Source organism: Leuresthes tenuis, unplaced genomic scaffold, assembly GCF_036924035.1.
Source record: "Leuresthes tenuis unplaced genomic scaffold, fLeuTen1.0.hap1 SCAF_20, whole genome shotgun sequence".
NCBI classification, from domain to species: Eukaryota; Metazoa; Chordata; class Actinopteri; order Atheriniformes; family Atherinopsidae; genus Leuresthes; species Leuresthes tenuis.
Genome location: NW_027325374.1, coordinates 9,792,677 through 9,819,555, shown reverse-complemented (window position 1 = coordinate 9,819,555; position 26,879 = coordinate 9,792,677). Strand labels below are relative to the sequence as shown.

Below are 26,879 nucleotides of genomic sequence, written 5' to 3'. Positions count from 1 at the left end.
ACCATCTCCATGTTATCTTTGTTTTCAGTTGCTGTTTGTTATCATTTTGATACCATTATTTTTTACACTTTGTTACTGTACTACAATCTGTTTTAAACTTTCTATTATTTTCAGCTGCTATTTTATTAGCTTTAGGCAAACAAACAGACAAAAAAAAAAACCACTTGGTAAACATAAAGGTCATAGTTTAGGTTTCTTTGTGGCATCTTCAGTTCAACAATTTAGACCAGAGAAACTATTGGACATGTGAGACATTTCTTGTCCTAAGAGTAAAAAAAAAACCCAGTGTTCTATCAGTTTCCATTATCAATACTTAAAAAAAGCAAAAAACGTTGAATAGTTCTGCTTGTATATTGGTAAAACTCTATCTCTGATTGAATCTTGAGAGTGCCATTGTGCCAGCCAGGAGTGAAGACAGACTCACAAGCAGACTGGATGCATTTATCGCTCCGCCTGCAGCAAGGCATAGAAAAGCTAAACCAGAACAGAGACAACTCAGGCAGATGCCACTATAAATAATGCATGAACAATAGAGCCAGAAGAAGAACCCTGGAACAGCTAATTATTCAGCCCGACATTTCAGCAACTCACACAGAAATTAACAGCTGAAAAAGATGGTACTCAAACCATCATCGCGACTGGTCTGTGTGTATTAACACACTAATGCAATAGGCACAGCCAGACTGTGTTACGAAATCTATTAATCTGTATGTACTGTCCTATCACAACAAGTTGCTCTGTTAGATTTAGCCAAGATCAAAAATACAAATACGAAGAGATTTTGCGTATTTAGACAATCTGTGGGCTGTGGAACGAACCTATGAAAAGAATTCAAAGCAACTGTTGAGCTTTTCTCAGTGTTTCCTTTGCTTTTTCCAGGACATAAATTACTATCCAGTGAGAGGAGCTTCTCCACAGGAGCAACAATACAAAGCAGTGTTTCCACTCAATTAAGAACCACCCACGCTTGTGTTGGAAAGGAAACAGGACCTCCTTTCTTCTCTCTCTCCCCTTAGAATCATATCAGAGCAGCCCCAAATCTCCCCAACATTTAGCATGATGAAAACACAAGATTGAAAAGGCTCTCCTTTTGCCACATCTGTCACATTTATCTCATTAGTGTGGAACAAGGAAAATTCCACAAATTCTAGATTTGATAGATTCATATTCACACCCGAGGAAACACAGATAACTATAAGCTCATTTAACTGTTATGGTGTCTCCTGGCATAATTTTCAACCAGCAATTTGGCAATGGATAAAATTTTGCTGGAAATATGCCTCGTTATCATATTTCTCCAATTGCATACTGCCTTCTTACTCCAGCTTTTCATGTCCGTAATTACACTGGCTGTTAGTGCTGGAGCATAAATCCTGGGAGAGGCTAATAAATGGTCAATGCTGATGACAGGAGTAGAGAAACCCACAATTGGCTGTTTTTTGAGCTAAGTGTCATGATGTAGCAACATCATATTTGCTGATAAATAGAATGAACCGCTGTCCTGCATTTATCAAGCACTGAGTCAGGAGCCATTTTGTTGTAGGGTCACAGATCTAGCCGTTGCCAGTCACATTTACTACAGTTTGCCATTAATAATGACTAACTCATGTGTGGATGAAGGAGGCTGCTACTTACAGCTTAATGAGTGGCTAATTGGTGTTTTTTCACAGGAAATTAAATCATTTAGCAGGATAAAGTTAGGCAACACCACCCTGGCTAGTTTGAAGGTTTTCACTGGAGTATAGAATGTAGCTCTATACTCTATACAATCCTAAAACGTTTAGCTTTGCTAGGTAACTGTCCATTGTGCTGCTGCTATGAGTAAAGGTCATCACATTTGGATAAGCCTACAACTATATATTTCAGGGAAGGTTGAAACGCAAACAAAAAGTGAACATTGGGCAAAAGGCAGGAGCTGAAACTACATGGCTGAGACAGACCGCTCTTCCTATGAAAATGACACTATACTGTGGGTTGAGGTGTAGGCTGTCATTATGATTTATACCAATACTTCATCACTGAGTGACCTCTAGCAGCCATGTCAAAAATAAACGTCAACATCTCTGGTGGACTAGTCACCCAGCAAACCTAGAAAATAACATTTTTTGCATCTAAAGTTGTAAAAACAGGTGATGAGTTGGAAAACTGAGTTAGAAAACTGAATAAACCTGATCAAGTAGCATCTCACAGTGAAGCAAACAGCTAGCTAAACTAAAATCTAAAACAGAATAAAACAAACTAAATCAAACTCAGCTTCCCGGCTTCATTGATAAGGACATTTGGTACTTTTTCAAAGTAAGAAACATTTGTCAGTGTCGTTTGAGAGATGTTTTATCGATTGTTACTGACGGGAGGACCAAGCAACCTATATGTTGTAACTGTATCATGGCCATGCCTTATTCATGGCTGTGAGTTGTTATTCTGGTTGCTATCATTTGCAAACTCTTTGCCAGGCAGCAATAATTTTCACACAATTGACTGTAATATACACAGATTGTAGAAGAAAAAAGACACAACTGATGTTGTCTTCCACTATTAGACACAGAGCGAATATGGATGGACAGTGAGTATGTTAGCAGTATCCAACCAACCTGAGACATTCAGCAAAGCATGTTCAAGCCTCAAGGATCCTGAACTTTCTGGAAGTTAAAATTCCTGAGCAGGAACATTTTGTGGAGTCAAAAGGTTTCCACAGTACTTTCTTTAGGCTCTGATCCCTGCATTGCAAACGCACCGAGTACTCCCAAAGGTTTTAAATCCCTATAGAAAGTTAAAAAAGGTAAAAAAATAAAGCTTTTAGCTCCAAGCAGTGTTGTGATCATATCCTGTAATGTGACCAGCTTACAATGAAATAAAAACTTGACATTGAAAATATGCCCGTAAATTTAAAAAAATGCAAGTACGTTTGAACATGTTGGCTTCTTCATCCTCTCACTACTTTTTTATATTCATATAAATAGTTGCTATTGTCAGCCTTTATAAAACATTCCTTCATGAATACAGAAAATATAGCTTAAGCACACAAAGTCGCTCAGGTAGAACTTAAGGAACTGCTCACTGTTATGTAATTATTGTATATATCACTGTCTTAGATTTAATTCTGGGCACCAAGACTGCTAATGAATACTCCTGCTTTTCCTCACTGTACTGATCTTAACATCCAAAAGAACAGAGGAGCCACCAGTAAAACATGTAGCAAATGTCCCTCATTAGAAACATAGCTGATTCTAGAGCAGGTGCAAACCTTAAAAAGCCCTCTGTGGTTGGTTAAAAGGCTGAAGGGCTCCTTAATGAGATCCCTATATGCAATGTTCAGAGAGATGGAGGAATCTGGCCGTGAATGAACAGCACACCGTTGTTCACATGAGCGGTGGCCCGGGCTCCCACTTAGCAGATTCACCGGAACACAGCAGAATGCAAAGCAGAACTTGTGTTGTGACAAATTAGTACATCAAGTTGTCAAAGACGATTTCAGTAAAGTGATGCAATCAGTTACACCCATGCTTCATTTGTGGAATGTGTAACCTGCTGTCATCTCTTGTGTGGATGAATTCTGAGCATATGTTTATGTCTTGACATTTGCACTATGTCATGATTCAACGTTGATGTCTGTAATAATGAAGCTTGTTAACCTGCTGTGGAGTATCCTGACACCTCTTTGTTCTTCCTTTCAACATTTCCTCATTACGTCTCTGCGCTGGATAATGATATGTACACTGGTCCAATTTAAACAACGGTCAGATCAATACAACTGACACTACTGGGTTTATAAAGTCCACATGGTCATTTCTTCCTCCCTGTCTTATTTCATTGAGATGCAGCATGGATATTCCTGTTTGTTTTTCACACCTCCTGTTTGCCAAGATAACTAGTAAACAAATGCAACCCTGTCACATCTCAGATGGTAAATCCTAGTGCCCCAAAGAGCGAGAATAGTCCTATCTGAGCAGAACCAACCCATCTGTTTGCAGTATCACATCCCCTAGTAAGCAATGGTTCAATATTTGCCTTCATTTATTGTTAAAACATCCAATCATAACATTTATTGAAGGAAATGGCACAATTAATGAAATTGACATCACTCTCATGTATGTATGATTGTGTAAAAGGGGTCTCATAATATCAGATTTTCATTCCATGATATTCTTACTATAAGGATTCATGATAAAGATATTATTGACGTAATAAAAGTAATCTTTTATAAAAATGTTCCTTTCCTTTTTTCAATTATCAAACACTCAAGATAACGGTGGACATACAGTAATCATAGCTTTTAAAAAAATAACCAAAAAAAGTCTACAATCAATAATAAGGTGATTTAGTCAACTTATACAAAATTATGATATCATCGTATTTTCATGTGTGGTGTAGGCGAGGAGGTGAAGACCCGAATGTAGATTTAAAGTTTAAAAAAAAAAGTATTTTAACAATTTAAACAAAAGGCGCAGCAAAGCCGGAATTCCAAACAGCAAAACAGAGCAAACAAAACCTGAGGAACAAACAGCCTGACTGCCATGAATAACAGCTTGACTTGAACAATGAAAAACCTGACATGGAAACACAGGTGAGGGTAGCAATGACAAACCTGAGTTAACATGGGTGACAGTAAGGATCTGACAATGAGTGAATCACAACTGGGAGTTTAAATGCAGAGGAGGGATTGAAAGCAGCTGAGGGAAGAAACACAGGTGGAGTGAGTGGAGCTGACGACTAAGAGAGACAGGAAAATGAGGAAATAGCAAGACAAAAACACAAATGTGACAAAAACCAAAGATGCAGATCGTGACATATATGTGTATTTTTTACCACATTATCAATATTTGTCTTTTTATTTTATCTTTGTTAATGTCTATATATATGCAGAAAGATATATATATATATATGTATATGTGCGTGTGTATGTATGTATATTGCATTATATGTATTACGTATATTTAGACACATCTAACATGTTGCTTTGAGGAGTTCATGACACCAGCACAACACACATAATTTTAACCACACAAACAGCTATTTCAGGTCCCCCCACAGCTCCCATAACTGTGACTCAAATTACATTCATAGCAGATTAATTAAACCTTAATCAAATTAATCAACAGATCTATTCTACGTTCAATCTTTAAGAGAGGGTTTCTGATTTCAATTGTACCAAAGTAAAGTCAACACCACAAGCCTTTATGCTGAACCCTTTATTACAAATTAATGTATTTACTGATTTTAGTCCATTGAAAGAAGTGGTAATTTTCTTTTTATTCACATTTAAAAAGTGAATAAAAAAAAGCCATTTACAGATCAAGAAAAATAATTGAACGAGAATTTCAGTAATGTATACATAATTTAAGTTGTTATTGAGCAAAAAGCTGGTTCTAGATTTCAAAATTAGAGGACAGTATCCCTGCAAATTCAATATCATTAGGTTTAAAACTGAAATGTCACTTGTCTATTTGACAATTTTCTAATGTTTTATATATCCAACCATTAGTCTAATAAATACTCAGCTGAATCCATTGGGACACAGTGTACCGAGTACCTACAGTGTCCCTGTAGAGTACAACTTAGGAACATTTTACTTTAGCTTGACCCAGTTTTTTGTAGTTCTCCTCCTAAATCAGCAGCCCCTTTTTACCCTGACTTGGGTGGCTCTTGAAAACCTCCATAGAGATGCAAGTGAAAGCATCCTAGCTGGAACAAACTGTCACAAGATATGCCACGACTGGAAGACTCTGCAGTGGGTAATTAAAAGAAAATGATTGATTCCCACCTTCACAGGATCTGTGATCTGAACATGTTTACTTGACACCAGAAAAAAGCAATAATTGTGTAAATCTGGACTTTTAAAATGCCTATGAAACATGTTAGTCCAATTGAAATAGTTTGAAATCAAATCTCTCAAAACTGAATGAACAAACCCAGGTAATATGGTTGGGGATCAAATAATTGAAATGTATATACTCAACTAGACTAAAAATGATCTTGGCACTCCATACATGACCTATAGTTTCATCCTTTTGCATCTTTTTGCACAAAACAGTAAAGCACAAGTATATTTTATTACAGCCAAATTCCCCATCAAGCTGCTTTTATTCATACATTTTTATGTTGGCTACACACAAGAAATTGTGACTATTACTCGCAGTTGCTTAAAACATATCCATACCGTTGCTCCGCCGAGTGATATCAGTCCCATGTGCCAGCAGAGCCTCAAGGATACGTAAAGACAAAACCAGCCATAGCCTGTTCATCCTGTTTTACCAGCAATAATTAAATTCATCTTGCATTTTGAACCAGCTGGGAAGTAAAAGGTGAAAACTGCATGGAACGTGAGTAGGTTTATTAAAAAACACTAATCGGCTGACTAGATGAACAGTCTGTCTATCACCATTTCTCTTTGTTCAGTCAGAATAATCAACCACTACCTGAGGGGCTTGTTAGCTCTACAAACTCCTCCTGAAGCCAGTTAGAGGAACAGCTTTTTCAGCGGAGAAAAGCCCTTAGTGTTGTCCTTTGCAGTCAACAAAGAAATACTCTCTAGTACATATATAACTGATGCCACAAGCATCAAGACTAAAAGTCGTTTAAAGACCATGACTGATTTGACCCAATTTGATTCGCAAAGCCAGAGCTTAAAGTCTGGCAAGATGGATTCTGTCATGACCATGATCTCGCAAAAATCTCTTTTACTCTGCAAGATGTTTCAATCTCGGAATCCTGATGCAACTTCATTAAAACGGACTGAGGATGAATCTCAAACTCAACTTCTTGAGAAAAAAACAACAACAAAACATTCAAACAAATCTGCTTAGGGTAATGTGAGCGATCATGCTGCAAAAAGCCCCACAGAGAGGCCCTTTTCCCTCTCTGTCCCATCCACCTGTCAGTCAAACACTGATCCAAACAGAGAGGTGAGGCAAATTGCTCCAAACACCAAGGAGGATGATGTTCAAATTTGCAAGACGGCGCAAATTTGCGATTCAATTACAAATTCTCTTGGGTCCAGCAAGGGCTATCGTGCATTCTCCTGGATAACACCAAAGATGGTAAAATGCACTGCAGCTGCTTTCTGGCAGACTCTGATAAGACTATCTGTCTGCGGTGATATTTCCCACCAGTGAGATCAAACAACTGTACGGTTGTATTGGCAGAGGTCTGGAGACTTCTGAGACTTGCAAACCAACTCCTCCTCAGAGATCTGGGTTAGTCATCACCAAAGGAAGCCCCTTTACTCCTTATCATGCTTACTGATCGCCCAGTGCCAACCTGTCAATGTTTTAACTTCCATAGGCTCTTTTATATGAGTATGATCATTTGCATTACACTGATAAGATGCATGCATACCCTGAAATACTACTTTATTGTTAGCGAGGGAATATTGGCCCAGCTGAAACTCAGAACCAGTTCCCCATAGTGAAAGAAAAGATCTCCAACATTACCCACTAATGTTAAATGGTCTCCTCAAGAGCTTTCAAATATTCGGTCAAAAACAAAATTAATTTTTCCCCATGTCAGACCCTAACTGTTCATAATGCCAGCTGTTCCTGTAATATCTCTGTTTGTGCCAGGCCATTGTGGCCAATGGTGCAAATGAATGAAGTGGACAGCCTGTGGTGATTGCAGAGCAGTCTGTAATTCTGTGATCAACAGCTTTAGATGCATTCAAATTAATTGGATTAAAAGAAAAAAAGTCTCACATTTTAAGTATTTCATAATAGTGAGTGTCACAACATATATCAATGTCAAAATGTACCTCATTAGCATTTTTGTTCAGCCAGCTTGCACTGTGACTGTTGGTTATTGGTTATTAGAGCTGGGTATTGTTGGTGCATTTCTTTTATCTTTCTTTAACTACTGCATATAGAAATTTTGTCTCTGAAAGACAGTATTCAGGCTGTGAAAACAGATCTTCAAAAACCCGAGCCAACATTGTCAAATCCAAAAACCTTGACTCGCTGAGTGACAAAGGAGCTGATACTCACATTTGTTAAGCAGCAGTTTGCAATTGTTTGACATTTTTGCATGAAAAATACTCACCAGGTTCATTCCCAATCTGACTAATTTCAGCTTTGATAATAATGAAGCTCAATCAAGTCAAAAGAATAATCATATTAAGAATGTGATCACTTAGTGTCGCTATGAAGTCATCAGTCCTACTGGCATGGTGAAAGAGAATAAACAAAGCTGTGAATGGACAGAAATCAGTGGAGACACGAGAGCAAAAAAGCCTTGTAACCTTAAACTTTATAGTCTTTATATGTGATTTACATAAGTGATGTCTTGCTGTGTCTATTCAGTCTGGGAGCTCAGGAGTCCCCAGCTGTGAGCTCTACATTTTCTGTGCAATATCACACATCAGTAAGTAGTGATGCATACAGACAATGTTTCGTATACATACCAAGAGGGGGCTTGGAAATAGCTTTTGGACTTAGGTGAATGTCAAACTGTGGCTTCCCTTATTGAGTTGTAATGTTTTCACTTCCACAGAAATAAAACAGCTGGTTATCTATCCTGTCTGTCCGTTACATCAAGGGAATAATATAAGACAATAATGCACAAAAAAATAGACAAAACAAAGAAAGAAAACATAAATACATCCGAGATTTACATGATTTGCGAGAGCGTGCGCACAGCAGCACGCATTTATTAGGACATATAAGCCAATCTTTTTAAGTATTTCTACAGCACACGTTGATAGTGTCGCGAGCGTGCGTGCACTTCAGGGTGACAGTTAACTGTGCGCAACAACACCTCAGACAACAACCTGCGTTTCCTCCGCGGGCAGCCCTGATGAGGTAAGGTAAGAGATGAAGCACTCACGTCTCTGAAGCGATTCCAGTGTTTGATCTTACGGCTGTACTGGGAGATGGTTGACAGCCATTGCTCGTCTTCCATGAAATTCCCGGCTTTTCCTGCCTCTTTCCCACTTTTCACGTCCAGCTGGAGCGAGACGCCCAGCAGCAGACACAGGCAAGCCGCGGTTCTCACACCGACCATGGTGCTGAGGCAGTTTGGTTTGGGATGTATGCTCCTGCTGCTGCTTCTGTCCACCAGCCACTGGTCCACATGCAAGACTGTTGCTGCTGCCTCAACGGAGCGAATGGAAATGAGAGACAGAGGAGGAGGAGAAGGAGAAGAGAGAAAGAGGGAGGGAGTGACAGGAGAGATTGGATCCTGCGCTGATCATTAATTTTTGTTTACCTGGTTTCATTATTTCAGCTGCTTGTTTTTTTTGTTGTTTTTAAGCATTCCACACATTCAGAATTCCAGTCACACTGCGAATGAATCATACAAGTGGAACAGATGTTAACTGACGGATTAGAGATCATCCCGGTTGTTCGTTGTGTTAGAATGTTTCAGGGGTGGGAGATGGTCTCATATTTATATCTGCAAGGCTGCAATGAGCTTTGCAGCTAAACTGGAGGGAATTGAGCCAGGAAAATGTGAGAAAAATTGCAGCAATTGAGTTCATGCCACGAGGAAGTACCCAGACTGGTAAGAAGTGAGACTCCCAGGAGGCCAAGAGGCAAATGAGGTTCAATTTAGCTTAAAATTAGCTCAATTTCATTCCTAATTTGTTCATTAGCTGCACAGGGAGAGACTGTGAGGGCAACTCATCCGACGTGTCTAAATAGCCTTCATTGCCATTTTTGTGCGAACTACAGGAACAAGCGGGTCCATAATGTTCTACTTTGCAACCTTCACTGTCCGTGCAGCTGTTTAGCCAATCTTACATTCGCCTAACATTCCTCCACAGCTGCTTATCGACATGTCTCACAGTCCACTAAATAAATGACTAGATAATCAAATTCAACACCTGAGGTCCACCTTGCATTTAACAAAAATAAAGATGCTATTTCTGGATTCACTGATTATTTGTTCCTATTATCTAAAGCTCAACGTGAAATATCTTGTACAAAGTCTGAGGTGCTAAGACGGATTTGTTACTTCCTGACAAGCTGATCTCAGCTAGCCAAATGCTGACAGTACCATTATTTGACAGACAAAATAGTATAAACATCTTTGCATAAAACTGGAAGCAAATAAGTTTGTAACACAAACAATCAAACCACTTTTTCAAGGACATTTATATGGGTCAGCACTGTGATTCTGCAGCACATGTTTCAAAGCTTGTGCTCATTTTCATTGGCTGATAAATTCCTTCTCTTCCTCCTCCTTCTTCTTATCATTTCTGTTAATAATTCTTATAGATACATAAATAAAACAAATATATATATATTTTTTTTTTTATCTCATACTGCCCCTGTTGCAGCTCCACAGCTGAATTGGACCTTGAAAGGGGAGATACCGTTCATAAAAGTCTCATTGTCTTTATTCAGGAAGCCTGCAGAAGGGCGGCACCCAGCGCTGTTAAGCATTGCCTCATTTTTTCACCAGTGTGGAAGTTCTTAGCACAAACTTCAGTGCAATCAGTGATCAGTGGCTGCTATGGACAAGTTTTAGGTTGGTGATTGTGACCTCTATTCACTGACCCTCTATTGATCTAATTGGTTGAAGTTTTCATGGATGTTTCATCTACTTTAATAACCTTTTTTATTTTTTATTTTTTTTAAAGGCGTAAGATTCTCTACATAGTTTCTATAGAGAACCTGCCAGACAGTGGGTACAAATCCTCCAGGTCACTGTATGGGCCCTTTTAGACCTAAAACACTTGGTCTAGAACCTCTGACTTCTCAGCTTGCTTCATACAGAAATTAGAGATGAAAAACCTCTCCAGGAGCCCAGTACAGAAGAAATGACCAAATACAGGCCCTGAAACAGTTCTGAATCTTGCTTTGAACAATTCCTACAGTGAAAAAAAGATTTTTGGATGGTTTGGACATGCTATTGTCACACTCAAGTGTCATAACCAAGAACAAAGATTACATGTAAGAAGGATACTGCTGAAATTTGCTCCACTGAGGTTGTTAGAAAAGTAATAACTATACAGATACTATACAGAGAGAGAGAGAGAGAGAGAGAGAGAGATAATAGAGAAGGATATGTAAAAGCGGGAGGAAGAGTTACAAAGTGTGTTCTTGAAAGCTGCTGGTAGTAAAACCGACATAATAAAATGATAATATCAAAGAAGATTGTTTTTTACGACTTATTTCTGCCACAAACCCACTGACTTTTGTTAAGACCTTAGTTTAAACTTACAGGTGTGAAACTGACCTAAAACTCAGATAATTCCTTATACTCACTTGGAAATGACAACTTTAATTTGCTTTAGAGATGAGACCGTCTTGCTATGGGTGTACCTGTTCTGTTCGATCCAAATCTAAAGTGGCAGTCCACTAAAAAATCTCAGAAACGATTCAACCAAATTAATGATTTTATCTGTGATCTGGAGGCTTCATTTCTTTAAAATACATGCTAAACACTCACTCTGGATTAAATCTTCTGAACTTTAATCCATCCACACACGTCTGACCCCGAGTCTACTCTGGAATATTGTTCATGCTGTTTGCAGCTATTTTTTGACTGTTCTAGGTTGGGAAGTGAGACTTTGGCCACATTTCACCTTGAACCTCTCACACTTAGACATTACATATATATCAGATATTACAGAAAACAGAAAATGTGGTGAAGCATGTCTCTTTTAAATGAACCCAAACCAGTTGACAAAACAAGTATTGGCCTTTTTGGACTGTTTCTTTTCGCCTGGTTGAAAATCCTAATCATGATATTTTAAAGCCTTAGTTATGATATGAATGTTTGAGGGAAACACATAAATATACATGGATGTATGACTTAAATACATAAATAATACACAACTCACAGAGGCACTATTATGATGAATCCTTTGATGTCTTCATAGAAAATGTAAATACATTTGCTTTAGAGATGACACCGTCTTGCTTTTGGGGAATTTACCTTGAATCTAAATACTCCTTGCACCTGAAATTGAAATAAATTTGCTGAGAAAACAATTCTAACTTTGGCATGACATCAAATGGGAAACTCTGTCTCATTCTTGCCTTATTCATACCTTGTCCTTTAAATCAGCCTGACAGACGTCTATCACATACTGAAACCTCTAATATTTGATCTTTCATTTGTCTGAACAGTTTTAGCACAAAACGCTTTAAAGATGTGTTGCGCGACTGAAAAAGTAAAAAATGTATTGCATGCTGACTTTTAATCCAGAATATATTACCCACAGAGCTTTGCTGTACCTGCAGATCATTTTAAGTCTGCCCACGTTATTCCCTCTGCTTCCTCAACTCTGCATGCCCTCTCACAGTCTCTCCCTCTGCTTTTCATTTCATCCCCATGACGATAAACTTAATCCAATACCCTCCTCAGATTCATTTAAGTTTAAGGTTGCCCATGTTGGCCAAGGCTGAGTGGCCGGGGGCAGGATCATATTTCAGTAATGCTGCTTAGCTGTACGAACTAACTCTGATACTGGCATCTAAACCGTTGATGTGGCAGTTGTGGGCTTTTCCTGAGTGTGCAGAGCTGGAAGCAAGGACGAGAGGAGAAACGTCCCACAGCGGTAGCCAGCTGTGTACATCAGAAATACAAAGTTAAGGACATGAAAAATTCATTCAGAGGTCATAATTTGTCACATCATGATCAGGGTGAATTTGCTGATGACCCATATTGGGTCACTGATCTGGGTCACTTCCAACCAGTAAAGACTTTTCTGTGCTGCTCTATTGGTTGTAAAAGACTTTCGAGAGTTTGGATGTTACTGGAAAGCCACCATTGATGGTAGTTTTCTGAGAGAATGCTGCACGGGCAAAAACAGAGATAGGAATACGAAACATGTTGATGACAGACTCCGATTTGCACCATTCACTTCAGATAGCAGGTTTAAAGGGAGGAGAAGACTCAAACTACATTTTCTATAAAAATTGCCAAGGGACCTTATGGGTGTACCTGTTCTGTTCCATCAGAATCTAAAGTGGCAGCCCACTAAAAAATCTCAGAAATGATTCAACCAAATTAATGATTTTATCTGTGATCTGGAGGCTTCATCTCTTTAAAATACATGCTAAACACTCACTCTGGATTAAATCTTCCGTCTGAGAGATTGGTCGGCAGATGTGGCCTTTTTGCCTTTCAGTCTTCATGAAGGTGATTAACTTCAGATTAGTTTGGATGCAGCTGCAGAGAATGACCATTTTCACAAATCATCAACTCACAGCTTAGTCTGCAAAAATAGTGATAACGCTGTCAGAAGTGCACCTAATGATGACAAAGTAATCTGCTGTCAATGCGCTGATTGATTAAGCAGCCATTTGTTTCCGCTGTACTTCCAGAGAATGTTAAGTAGATCAATTCATAGCAAAACTGCTTTTTTTAAAAGTTCTATATCAATCAACAAATCACTGAAACTGTTACATAAACGCAATATTTTTCACCAAGATGCAAATGAGAATAGAAAAAGAGATTTGCACAAAATGTAAAGTGCAAGTACCTCAGAGAATGTGTGAGTTTGTAAATGAGAACCAATGTTGTTTTAAATGCAAAAAACAATCACAGATTTGATTTTGTAACTTTTTGTTAATGTGCTTTACTTTTGAAAGCATCCTCATGTCACTCTTATACTTTGACAATAATGCGTATTTTACCCAATGTGTAGGCATATGTCTATATAAGCAACTGTCCTGTTGCTTACCCATAAATGACAATTTATCAATACAGATACAATGATTAATATTTGCTTGAGAAACTTTGTAGGACGTAACTCTTCTGCATGTTGGAATTTAACAAATGAAGGTTTGGTACGCAGTTACTGAAGCAACAGGATTCAGTTTGACCTTAGATGGTGTTTGAAAGAGTCAAACAGTCCGATAATCAGAGCAAATCACAGAATCACAGTAGATTCATTGTTGGTTGTATACACTAAAAAAAGCAAGCAGTGAGAGACTTACCCATCCATCAAGTGATTATGCTGCACAGTCGTCTCTCTGCCCTTATTTGTCTAAATCTACACTTTGCTGAACAATAAAATCAAGAGCTGTCACACATGTAAGTCAACCTACAAGAAGTTCAGCTGCTTCAGACACATCCACTCTGCTCAGTTTTCCATTAACACTTTTCAGGAATGTGAGAAGACTCTTCTTCTCTTCTATAATAACACACGTGAAGGTCTGACATGAAGGGGTAACATACTGTCACATAGTAGGTTGATGTTCATTTTTGCAAAAGCCTGTTGACTTACATCAACTGTGTTGTGCGTTCGCTTCATCTTTAAACATGAAAGCAGCTCAACTACCTTTGTTCAACATCTTCTTTAGATCAGGGTCATGCTGTGGAAGAGCACCTTTATGAGTTAAGGGATTAATTGATGTAGATTCCTCTTCCTCCTCTCTTGCTGATGTAGATAAAGCTTATCTATCCTTCAAACAGCATAATCAGTCGACACAAAAGGAGCAGAAGGTGGGAAAGCTTAATTTTAATCACACCAGACAAGCCTGTTTATAGCACAATTTAATGGCTATATTATTTGAAAATATCTGCCGTTTTCAAATGTACATGAACACATCCCTCTTCTCTTTTGCAAACATCTCATAAGACTCAAGACGAGCTGTGTTGTTTGGTTATCACGGCTGTTCACATTGTCACATGAAATAACCTTGAGGACTTCTTCAGGAATTCCTGGTACACAACAATTAATTACAACAGGCTGTGGGCGAATGCATGATGCTACGTTACCAAAGGGAGGAAAACAAAAAGAAAAAGAAAATCTCAATTTTGGTTCCTACAAAACATGCCGAAGCTTTTCCACTCATGTTTGGAACTGATGGGACCTCGTCTTTCAACTGCTTCCTTATCAGCAAACATCCGTGAACACTCTCCATCCCACAGCTCTGTTCACCAAGGACCTGTAACACAAAATCAGTGATTGGATTTGTACTTTGAAGGTCTTTTTGGCTGCAACTAATGATCAATTTTCTGTTTCTGTTTACTACTATTTTCAATAACTCATCTTTAAATAAAAGTAGAGAAAAACAGAACTTTTAGGGGCCCATGGGCTAACAAAAATGGGGATTCTTACTGTATGACTGGTTACTTATCCAGTGTAATGTACTGGTATAACATCTATTATGTTTAGGTCAATAGAAATGTCAAAAAAATAAAATCGAATGAAAGGAACGGAGGGAAAAAACACAATAAAAAGGGATAACAACCTGTTTTCTCTGTTTGATGAGTCAGTTTCTCCCTGTTAAAAGACACCCAAACATGGATGGATGAAAAAAAAAAAAAAATCAGTGCAGCCTGAGAGCAAATTCCTCGATCAGAAATCCCATGCAAAGTTATTTTGAAAGTGGAGGAGTGAATAAACTACGTCAGGACACATTTAATGAGAAATCTCAAATGAATTACAGCTGCAAGAGACGCTGCTATACATTTGTATAGATTCGGTTCAATGGGATTCAAACTGGGTCACACAGCTATTAAGAGTGCAAACTTTGCTACTGCTCGGCGAGAACTGAAGCTGCTGTTAAGCACTACAGGCAGTAGAGATGGAAGACAGTGTAGCACTCTCTTCAATAAAATGTACACTGCCGACAAAAGCTTGCTAATATTTGGATCCAATGGTGTCCTCAGTTTTAGATATTTTTTGTTTGCATCATGGATAGCTGTAGTTCAGGGGAGTAGCTGCCGGGGCAACGCTTTTCCTGTTTATTTCCATTTTATTGAGAGCCACAAACCTGAGAACTCTACCAAATTGTACAGCCAGACAGATAAAAAGAAAAAAAATCTAAAGTATAAAATTATAATAATAAATTAAATAATAATTCAAATTAAAATAATTTCCAGAAACAGCACACTAACTGTTAAACTGAAGTGTTTTTACAGCTTCCTTGCTGAAGATTAAAACCCTCTCAGCATCCTCTTTATCTGCTTCACCTCAGCAGCGAGCGACAGGCTGGTCTATGACAGAAGAACGAGAAATTAATTCTCACCTTGTGATCGGACGATGATGGTTTTGATATGAAGTGCCGTGTGAAGGGATTTCATAATGCAACATAATCTATAAACCACTAAAGTAAGAGAGGATGAAGATGTTTTTTTTAACAATTTATAGCTTCTGATTAGAAATTTCAAGCAGTGAATCTTCACTGTTGCGAATAGAACCTAAATTTATCCAAGATGTGAACAGCCCTTGGATTTTGCACACATATTTTCTGCATTTTAGATTTATTGATCAGAACCAAACAGATAAAGTGTTTGTGAAAAATCCCGACATTTTTAAATGCCTCTTTTGCAAACTGTATATAAAGCACACGGCAGCTCTCAGTGCTGTTTTGTTGCTCAAACATTGAACATTCAAGCGTGCCTTCAGCAGTAAACAGATGTGGACAGATGCAGGCAGCCTTAAGACTCAGCTCTCTGAATGATAAGCGATCACCTGCTTTCTCACTGGAGCATATTGGAGATTTCAAATACTGTCCATCAAGGTATGCCCATTAGTGGCAGAGTGATTGGTGTGAACTTCAAACAGTGGTTACACACAAATGTAGCGTAACATCCAACATAAGAGCTGTCAAAATAAACCAGGAAAGATGTCCAATTTGACGACTTGGCATTTGTCAAGCAGGATCTCATTTATAAATCAGATTTCAGCTTCTCATGAACAGATGTCTCTGATTAATCATCAAACATAAAACAACCTAAAGATTCATGCGTGGGAAACAATGAAGCTGCCTGCTGAAATCCCATATCTGTGCTCCCTTGTTGTCAAAAGATCTTGGATTTGCTTTTAAATCTTCTGTTCACCACTTTGTTAAATGGACCTGATCCACATTCACGCTTTAAGGTACACATGACCTTAAAGCGTGATTTATTCACTTAATTGATTTCAGAAACTCCATTACATTCTCTGAGCATGCATATCAAACATATCTACTGCATTAAACATTCAAATCTGTCAAACGTAATCTTTTTTTTTCCAGCAGATTTTAATGCCCTTCATTCCCTGACAAAGCTTAACTTCTAATTAGACATGAAAAAACTGCACAGCATGGTTCTGAATATCACACACACACAACTACATTGATCAAGTAAAGCCCATTTCAAACAGTGCTTTGATAAAAAAAACATTTAAAAAAAGGCTACTTTCAAAACTGGTGTGTATTAAATATGCAAATTGCTTAGAGGCCTAAACAATGCTTGGTCAAGATAACACAAGACAGCTTCCAATCAGGATATGAATTTACATTACTGATGGGACTGGCATGGGCTAATCTGAGTTTTTGATTTCACATCTTAAAAAACAGCAGCTTTCCCCTTCGACTCTCTGAATAGGAAGTAAGTTTTCAAATCAATTCGTTACACTGCGGAGGCATGTTTTCTAAGAGCATAGCCTATCTCCCTGCCACACAGACACTGTATGTAACTCATGAGTGCATTTAAACAGGTGTTTGCATGTCGGCCTGCACAGAAAAACTATTTAACGTTTTAATTCAAATCGACCATCCTTTGACTTGTTAGATCTTCAGAAACGGGGATGAAGATCAGTGGTAACTCAAACAGACGTGGGGGGGGGCGGTTTTCGTTTGTCAGGATCACTGAAAGTTGTGCAAGCTCGACCCGAAACCATCAGGGTCTGATTGGGGATTTCAACTTCAGGAGGCACAGAAATGACCGATTAGGATGAGAGATGTGTCAGGGACAGAAAATATGCATGATGTGCAAGCGAGCGCATTCTGAGAGACATCCATGGCAACATGATTTAGTCTTTTCTCTATATTCCCAGTCACAACACAAAGCCTAATCGCAGATGAAGTGATGCAAATTGATTATCTTGTGATGAAATCATATCAATTCACATCAAGAAACAGAGAGATGCAAAAACCTGAGGAATTATTTCGACAAATTGTTATGTACAGATAAGCTCCTGTGAAACAGCAAGGCTTTTGGGGTTTTCAAACTGTGACTAATTCCTGACAGTGATCAGAGGAGGGAACAGGTCCAATCCCGTGTCGGCTTGTAATTTACACGACACGGACAATCTGCTGCCAACATCTCAGTGTCTGACACTGAGACTTTGGAGGTAAACAAAACCAATCATGAAAACATATTTGTGCATTTTCTACATCAGAAAGTGTCTGCAGGTTTCACTGTGGAATACCATTTAATTTCACCATTCAATGCACATGCAATGCTTGAAAACATAAAAAGAGATTCATCTGTATTTTATACAATTGACTGCACACAGTGCCACATCCAGTTTACTACGCAATAACTGCGGGTTATGTATGTAACCTTTGGTGGCATTACTGACGTATGGCTCATTCCATCAGTTGAGAATCCATCGCTCAAAGTGTATAAAATCAGGAAACGGGTGCTTTTTAGAGTCAATTCAAATATGAAACTCTGAAAATGGCCTCCTACCATGCACATTAGGTATACACCATAAGTTAATGATATAGCCAGGTAGAAGGAGAGCCACTTCAATGTCTTTAGGCCCAACATATCCTTTTAACTCCTTACATCTTATAGCATTAAAGCCCCTTTTCATGACAGTCAGGAACTCTAAAGCAAATTAGTTAGGAGTGGCCATGATGTTTAATTTCTTTAGTGTATAAATCTGGGTAAGTCGCATAATAAAGCAAGCATTTTTAATTCAAAGCCACTATTATAATGGGGGAAGAAGGCATAATTTTGCACAGCGTAGAAGTGAAAACAATCATTTAAGTCTAAAGAGTCAGCTGAAAAAGTCAAGCAGGAGCTGGTTCTCAAATCCTGTTTATGTTTATGTTTATGCATTTAGCAGACGCTTTTATCCAAAGCGACTTACAAATGAAGATATAACAAGCTATATAAAAAGCTAAGAATAACTACATAGAAGGAACCCACTAGTCCGACTCTGTCAGAGGTGACAGAGTAGAGATAGAGTGCAGGCATAGAGGGAAGTGCAGAAAGATAAAGTGCAGAGATAGAGGGGGACAAGGACGCCCCTGTTCTGGTAGCGCTCGGTGGGTCATTCCACCATCGTGGGACGACACATGAAAAGAGTTTGGATTGTCTTAGGCGTGATGTAGGCACTGCTAGACGACAATCCTGCGACGAACGGAGGGACCGAGTTGTGACATAGGCCTTTGCAAGAGCATTCAAGTAGATGGGAGCCGTTCCATTACGCACTTTGTAGGCTAACATCAGTGACTTGAATTTGATGGGGGCAGCTAAGGGTAGCCAGTGGAGTTCAACAAACAGAGGGGTGACGTGAGTGCTTTTAGGCTGATTGAAGACCAGACGCGTCGCTGCATTCTGGACCATCTGCAGAGGTTTCATAGTAGAGGCTGGGAGACCAGTTAGGAGAGCGTTGCAGTAGTCAAGGCGGGAGATGACCATGGCCTGCACCAGGAGCTAGGTGGCATGTTGGGTTAGGTATGGTCTGATCTGTCTTATGTTTAGTAATGCAAAGCAGCATGAACGAGCAACTGAGGTAACGTGATCTTTGAAGGTTAGTTGGTCTTCAATCGTTACACCCAAGTTTCTAGCAACTTTGATGGAGCAAGACATAGGGATTCAGTTTGGATGCAGATGCTGTGGTGTATGGTTGGTTTGGCTGGGAAGACAAGCAGTTCAGTTTTGATCTGTCAGAGAGACAGTCTGAGATTCGTGCTGAGACCGTGTGGTCGTCAGGTGGGAATGACAGATAGAGCTGGGTATCATCAGCATAACATTGGTATGAGAAGCCATGTGATCGGATGATCTGTCCCAGTGAGTTGGTGTATACGGCAAAGAGAAGAGGTCCCAGTACTGAACCTTGGGGGACCCCTGTGGCGAGGTGGTGCGCTACAGGTGTGACCAAGCCAGGATACTTTGAATGACCGACCAGTGAGGTATGATTCAAACCAGGAGTGTGCTCTCCCTGTGATGCCCATGCTAGAGAGTATGGACAAAAGGATACTGTGGTTGACAGTGTCAAATGCAACAGATAAGTCGAGCAGGATAAGTAAATCCTTTTGTTTAATTGTCTCCCTATGCTAATTATACACAGTTAAACACATGGAATATCCTCCTATTCGCCCTTCAAACCGTGTAAAGAAGAACAATATTTGCGCTGCTGCTTTGTCCCTTCTGGGTTACTGTAGAAACATGGCAGTGTAAGACAGCCGGACTATGCCAAAGAGAGCCTATAGCTTTACCTAACTTCATAGGTATAAATGGCTATTATAGTGTATTTGTGTTAGATCATCCTAAATGTTACATAAGGAGCTTTTGCTTGCGAGGGACCATTTTTCTACATTTTCTGTAACTGTTAAACTTCTTTAGCAATGCACTAATAGGACATATGGCCATTTGAATAAACATCAAGTCTGAACTTGTCATATGGAAATCTCCTAACAAACCGAGTATGTCCTCTGAGGATGACAAATAATCCTTCCTGCATTTTCAGTGCAGTCATTACTGAGGACATCTGTGCAACACATCTTTGACTGTGTCCCTGCCAAAAAGGACAATAATGAATCTAATTAAATTGTAGCTATTTGTGTCTCGTGTTTTTTCGGTGTATTTATGAGCAGCAGTGCCCCCGAAACCTCACCACATCTCCTATTAGAGTGTGGTGTTAAACTAGATATGTGCCTCTGCCTCTGATCCAATCTGGATCTGAAAGAGTGTGCATGATGAGGCCCTTTTGTGAGGCTGAATACATGCTTTTTAAAAATCACACTACTGCTGAAATGGGAAGCTGGACAGTAGAGGATGGCAGAGCTGACACCAAAAAGGGTCTTCAGTTTTCATCAGTGTAACTTTTGACCGCTCAATGATCACCCTCCTGCATGCTAAACGAACGGCATCATCAGCTGAGGGGAAAGTGGGGATAAAAAAAGAAAAAGCTGATGGCAAGAGCAAGTGGTCGGGCTGTCCGATGTCTGCATTTACTGACACTTACGACAGATGGCAGAGGAAGCAAAGTCATGGTTCATATGGGAAGGGCACAGTAAAGAGGCTGGGGGGGAGCTGTAATAAATCATATCAGCGATGCATTAACACATCCATAAGGCAGTGAGGTGAAAGAAAATGTGTAATACAAGGCTATGACATCATATGGCGTGAGGATGACACTAGACTTGTGAAACTCAACCAGTGTTACAATGACCGACAGCTTTCTGAGTGACACAAGGTGTGGTTTTAAATTACAAGGACTGGTGTTCAGAACTGTTAAGTCATGAAATATCACTGCCTCCTGCTAGAGATGTTACTTTCTTAATACAGGACACTTTGAAAAATGGCAGCAATTTCAGCTATTACCTCTGTCAGGTGTGATGGTGCAGGGAGAAATTATTAAGCACACGCTTTTCAGTACAGACTTCTGCTTGAGCAGCCTGAACATGTTGGAGCTATTATCAGCCAATCAGCTCACTAAAGTGGCGAGTTCAGGGAAAGAGAGATGCTTTTCAATTCATCCCTTTTCTTTTCTGACAGGGTATCACTGCAGTTGGATGTTGGTACTTACCGGAAGGAAGTGTAGATTAGATCAAGTTCTTTGTTTAAGTAAAAGTAGGAACTACTGCTACAAATATATATAAAAAAATTTATTAATTTGCTACGTAACTTGCAATACTTGCTTGTAAAATGAAGTGGAACAGAGGTAAAAAGCCAGACAATGAATTGATTTAATCCAGAAAAAAATCTTTCCATTTTCAACAACAAATCCCTAATTGTACAAAAGCAAAAACCCATTTATTTTCAAGAACAAGACAAAGGTATTCGTAGACAAACTATGCTGCCATCTGCTGCACAAAACTGTCAATTCTGCTGCAATGTTGGGAAAACCCTTTTTAAATTTCCTACCTCAGAATGTGCTCAGCCTTGCTGCGTGTCAGGAGAAGCTGATGCTCCCTGCAGATGTGTAGTATCCTGTACAGTCTGTTGAATATCTCTGGGATAGCTGGACAGTGTTCAGTTCAAAATCCCCAAAACAATAAGAAGCAAATTTCTGTAACAAGAAGAGCATATTTGCAAACTTCAAAATGTCATCATCGTTTAAGATAACTAATTTCCTGATAAAGTCTAGGTAAAAACAAACTAAGATGAACAACAACATGTGACATATTACATCATGTCATTATTATTCAATAACTTAAGAGAACCGCGTTGTGATTATTTTCTGTTTTCCCACTCTCTGACTACAAAATTGTTCTGGAAAAATTTTGGCCATCTCTTCTTTACATATTGCTTCAGTTCAATGACGTTTGTTGCCATTTGTTTAAGCACAGCTCTCTTAAAGTCAAGCCACAGCATTTCAATTGGATCGAGGTCTGGACTTTGACTAAGACACTGGCCTCACATTTGATTAAAAGAGATCAAGACCTGCAAGATGCCCAACAAGTCCAAATCATCAGCCCTCCGCCACCAGGCTCAACAGTTTGTGTTAAGGGTTTGTGCTGATGTACTGCAAACATATTGTTGTGCACTATGGCCATATATCTCCTCTTCGGTCTTGTGTGTCCACAAGACATTGTTCGAGGAAGTAATGTGGTTTGTTAAGAAAATCTGTGCTACTATGTTCTTTTTAGAGATAAGGGTCTTTTTCCTGGCAAACCCTTCCGAATAAGCCATACTTGTTTAGTCTTTTTCTAATTTCACTGTCATAAACTTTAATCTTCAACATTCCACTTGAAGCCAGTAGAGTCTGAGATGTAGCTCTGGGATTTTTTGCAGTCTCTCCGAGCATTGCACGGTCTGAACTTGAGGCGTAACTTGCTAGGACATCCACTCCTGAGAAGATTGGAAACCGTCCGGAATGTTTTCCACTTGAATAATATATTTTTTTTTTACTGTGGAATGATGGGCTCCAAATAGTTTGGGAATTAACTTGTAAACTTTTCCTTATTAATGGGCAGCGACAGTTGTTTCTCTAAGATCATTTGCTGATGTTTTTCCTCCTTGGCACTGTGTTAAAACGCACCTGAATCCTCCAAACCAGCAAACTGCCGGAACTTCTTTTTACAGATGTACTTAATTTTTCACAAACTCTTTCTGTGTATATGTCATGTGTATACAAGAGAGAAAATAATCAGTAACACTGAAAAAGGTCGAACAGGATTATGTGAGGGTTCAGAGATTTAAAATCTGACTGTTGTGACATTTAAGGAGATCAGGTGCCTGAACATTTACTTATTTTACATCACAGCTAATCTGGGAACATAATCATGTAGTACCAGCCTGAAACCAAAACACCTTTTGTAATTAAATTGAGTCAGCCTCAAAATAAACTCGATAATCCTCTGTGCTTGGGTCTGTGTGGCTCTCCCAGAGACCAAAATATCTCTGTTTACAGGCCCATTAACTGGCATGCTCTCATGGGACTCGAAATTGTGATGGAAATCTAAATAAAATGCTTAAAACAAAAACGGTTATGATGTAATGCCACTGCATGTGCCTACAGAAAGTAATCTAGATCTGATTTGTATCTTCACATATTTCACATTAAAATAAAAAAAATAAAAAAAATCGAACATCTACATGACGAACACCACATCTTAAATCACATTTTAGGAGGCATTTCTTTTAACTGGAAGCATGCACAAAAGAATTTCAAACAAATGCCATTATTATGGCATAAAATACTTTCTAAAATCCCACGTATGTGACTATTGTTTTGTATTAAGAGCAGTCAAGCGGCGAGGACACTCTAGATGTAACCGAGTACATTTCCACAAACCTTTAAAATGTTTCTGGCATCAAAAGCCTCTCTCTCATTTGTGGTTTGTCGTCCTCCGCCCATGTCTTCAACTGGAAAAACACCAGAGACACAATGTAATGAACACAATGTAACACTGAAGAAAAACATGTAGATAACTTATCTCTCTGATCCAATAAACATGTTTACTTTCAGCTTATTTTTTTGTCTTTTTTTCACTACAACTTCACAGTGTGGCTCAAGGTTACTTAGTTTGTAAAATTATCTTGTGAAATAGGGACTAAGGAGAAGGGAGAGAAAAAATTTAAAAAGAGGCTTGTCCACACGGTGGTAAACATGGTCAGCAGCGGCGAGCCCCTTGCTTGTGCTGTGTTATTGGTCAACCCGGTGCAAATTTGAGAACTGCTGCTGGACTGGAACCAAGTTCGAAATGAATAAAGACATTGTCAGAGTACTTGCAAAACACACCACTTGGTGCACGTAAACAGCACTGAAGAAAAACAGGGAGCTGCCTCCCTGACTCCTCTCTGCACAAATTAGTTGTTGCAATTGTTCAAGGCTCAGCTTTGTCGTCACTGCAGCTCCAGTCCAAGCCAAGAGATAATAAAGGGACATTGGCAAAAAGGTTTAGGGTAAGCAGATCCTAGAGCGATCCCAGCATGTCTCTTCTTTCCATTTGTACTAGTTAGCCTACATTTGTGGGTATGCCGTGTCTTTACCTGTGGAGTCTTTTCTGAACAGAGTGTTCATCACAGTTCCGTGCAGCTTCACTCTGTCCCATTCTCTGGCCATCAGCCCTGCAGAGACAAAGTGCTCTACCAGCCGATCTGCAATCATCTGCAACCTACAGTGGGGTCATATCCAAATAAAATAGTGAAACAGAGATTCAAGCAGGGTGAAAGCACTTTAAAATACAGAGGAGATGAACTTGACATGTATTTGATCCTTCTCTGGTGTACTGACTTGTCAGATCTGTCTTTCACTTTGACTTTGGCATACAGGACATCTACCATGGCTGGGTCATCATTCATGTACTCTATGCCTGTCACCTCCAACACCAGAGGCTTCCCTTCAGTGATGTCCCTGATGAAAAGCAACATGGAGCAGATCAGACACACAAACTCACTTTTTCCCTAGTGAACAGTGAGAATACAGTCATTTATCAAGTCAAAGCCACTTTTACAGATTGGTTAGTCAGATTTCACATTTTCAACAAACTTGGAAAGAAACCTCAAGGAAAATACTTCAACTCTGACATTTTCACTATGGAAGCATCTTTACGAGCCAATTTCAGACCTTAACAACTGAACTTCCCTACAGTGGGATCAATAAAGTTGATCTAATCTAACAGCAATTTTTGTTTGGCCAAAAAAAAAACATTGGTTGGAGCTGAAATAACCTTTGTGCCAAATCCTATGAAGATGAACAAGTTAGGCAGTCAAACAAAGGCATTTAAATGAGCTGCAGTTGTTGATGTCGGCTTACGTCAAGTTAAAAGGTGACGCAGTGATCTCCAGTTCAAACATTTGTTACCATAAAGGACGTAAAGTTAGGTCACACAAACATACTTGCTGGTGGTCACGAAACACAAGCGCCACAAAACAGCTGAACCAGCACGGCATAATTCTTTTGAAGTGACCCACGGGTTCTGGCACCGTGATGTTAATAGCATACCCTTCAAGCAGTAAAAGTTCAGTTTGAACTCCCCATCTCTTCAACATCCATCATATTAACTCCGAGAATTTGGTCACTGATTAATACATCTCTGATCTTGAACGACACTGCAACATTGCTGCTACCCTTGTGCACTAATCCCTCTTGTTCTTCACGAGTTTTGTTAACAATAAGAAAAGCAATGAAGATCACATTCATGTTGTGAGGAAATTATTTCAGCTTTTTAATATTTTGCCTCAAATAATGCCACTGTGTTTATGAATTTCAGCTTTAGTGTTATACAATAAATATTTTCAGACCCTACCTGATGGAACTCAGACACTCTTGCAGGTGTTCACAAGCTTTTCTCACTTCTGTGTCATTTAACAGAGCCAGGGTGCCAACAGTCAGATGAAGCTTTGCGGGGTTCTGAAATATGCTTTCCTCAACTCCGTGATCCTATAAATCAGGCGATTGCAATTTGTGAAGGCGTGATTTATTCAAGAAGACAGCAAAGTGCTGACTTTAAACAACTGTAATCACGAGTGCCACCTCATCATTAATGCATTTCTTTGAATTACCTGCGAACACTGCTGCAACACCTCATCTTTAAATCTCAGGAATCCTTCTTTAATTTTGGAATCATTTAGAGGGAATGACAGGAAGTGAGTGAAAGGCTGCTTCCTCCGAAAACTTTCCACAAGGACCTCAAGGCGGGTGACTGCAGAAGAGACTGCAGCTTTTTGGGAACCTGTGATAACTATCAGGAAAAACAGAAAAGTGAAGTGAGAATCGTTCAAATGATGACTGTTCAAAAGGGTGACCAGATTGACTCTAAATGCTCACCAATCTGTCCTTCCACTCCTTGTTTGGGGATGCTGATAGATGTTTTTGTGTCAAACTCGAGACGTCTACGTGTTTCTCCTTTCTTCCCAATGATGTATCTGTAAAGCAAGCACACAATGTTCGCAGACAGACACATGTTACTTTTCACGTCAAGGACGATACAGATCAAGCAAAACAAGTGCGTTTTGTGAATAACATACTTATAGAGAACACTTGGGACGTCAATGGCACAACGGTATCCTTTTTCTGTCTGTTCAATGAAGTCGATATCACAGGCTTCATCTTCAGCGAGTTCTTCGCTCTCTTAAAAACATAAAAACACCGAGTTGGTTCCTTTTAAAATAAATTGACAACAGGAGAGCCACACTTCCCCGTATTTTGGCTGTCATAACCGACAGGGCTAAACTTACCTGATGGCCCCATGTAAGAGAAATCATCTTCTTCTTCATAATGTTCTTCCTCAACTATATTCCTACGATATATCCTTCCATTTATATTGATAAGAGGTGGGCGTAGAACATCCATGCTTTTAAATAGGTTACGTTAGCTAAAGCTACACTAAGTTAACAAAATAAAAAAGGATGACTATACAGAAAAAAAATGAAGAAATTACTTGCATTTATAACTTATTTTGCTAGCTAGTTGTTGCCAACGTGCCAGTTGACGTCCGTCGCGTTACGACACGTAAAGCAGTTTTTTGTGTGCGTGTTGTGTTCGCTGATCTACTAATTACATATAAAGACGCCTCCATTACAATTGAGCCATCCAT

At 39.2% G+C, this 26,879-nt stretch overlaps 2 protein-coding genes across 2 annotated transcripts in view; both read right to left on the bottom strand.

Moving 5' to 3' along the window:
• Positions 1–9,326, bottom strand: part of LOC140278743 (testican-2-like) — a 41,868-nt gene extending 32,542 nt beyond the window's left edge. Inside the window, exon 1 of the mRNA XM_072373818.1 lies at positions 8,812–9,326. Within this exon, the coding sequence (XP_072229919.1) occupies positions 8,812–8,988 (177 nt within the window). The 5' untranslated portion in view covers positions 8,989–9,326. The remainder of the gene's footprint in view (positions 1–8,811) is intronic.
• Positions 9,327–14,386: 5,060 nt separating this feature from the next.
• On the bottom strand, positions 14,387–26,732 carry ascc1 (activating signal cointegrator 1 complex subunit 1). The gene is made up of 10 exons (XM_072373273.1): positions 26,521–26,732; positions 26,311–26,413; positions 26,111–26,208; positions 25,846–26,024; positions 25,590–25,723; positions 24,575–24,694; positions 24,331–24,455; positions 23,633–23,703; positions 21,760–21,904; positions 14,387–14,831 (listed from the first exon to the last, which is right to left on the bottom strand). The coding sequence occupies exons 1-9, from the start codon at positions 26,633–26,635 to the stop codon at positions 21,788–21,790; spliced, it is 1,062 nt and encodes a 353-aa protein (XP_072229374.1). The 5' UTR covers positions 26,636–26,732; the 3' UTR covers positions 14,387–14,831; positions 21,760–21,787.
• Between the last annotated feature and the right edge of the window lie 147 nt (positions 26,733–26,879).

Excerpts from the sequence above, each read along its gene's own strand:
- ascc1 (XM_072373273.1), bottom strand. The coding sequence starts at position 26,635 with ATGGATGTTCTACGCCCACCTCTTATCAATATAAATGGAAGGATATAT. Across the intron at positions 24,695-25,589 it reads GAGTGTCTGAGTTCCATCAG|GGACATCACTGAAGGGAAGC; the intron begins GTAGGGTCTGAA and ends GCTTTTCATCAG. Across the intron at positions 21,905-23,632 it reads ATGCCAGAAACATTTTAAAG|AAATTTGCTTCTTATTGTTT; the intron begins GTTTGTGGAAAT and ends TTCTTGTTACAG.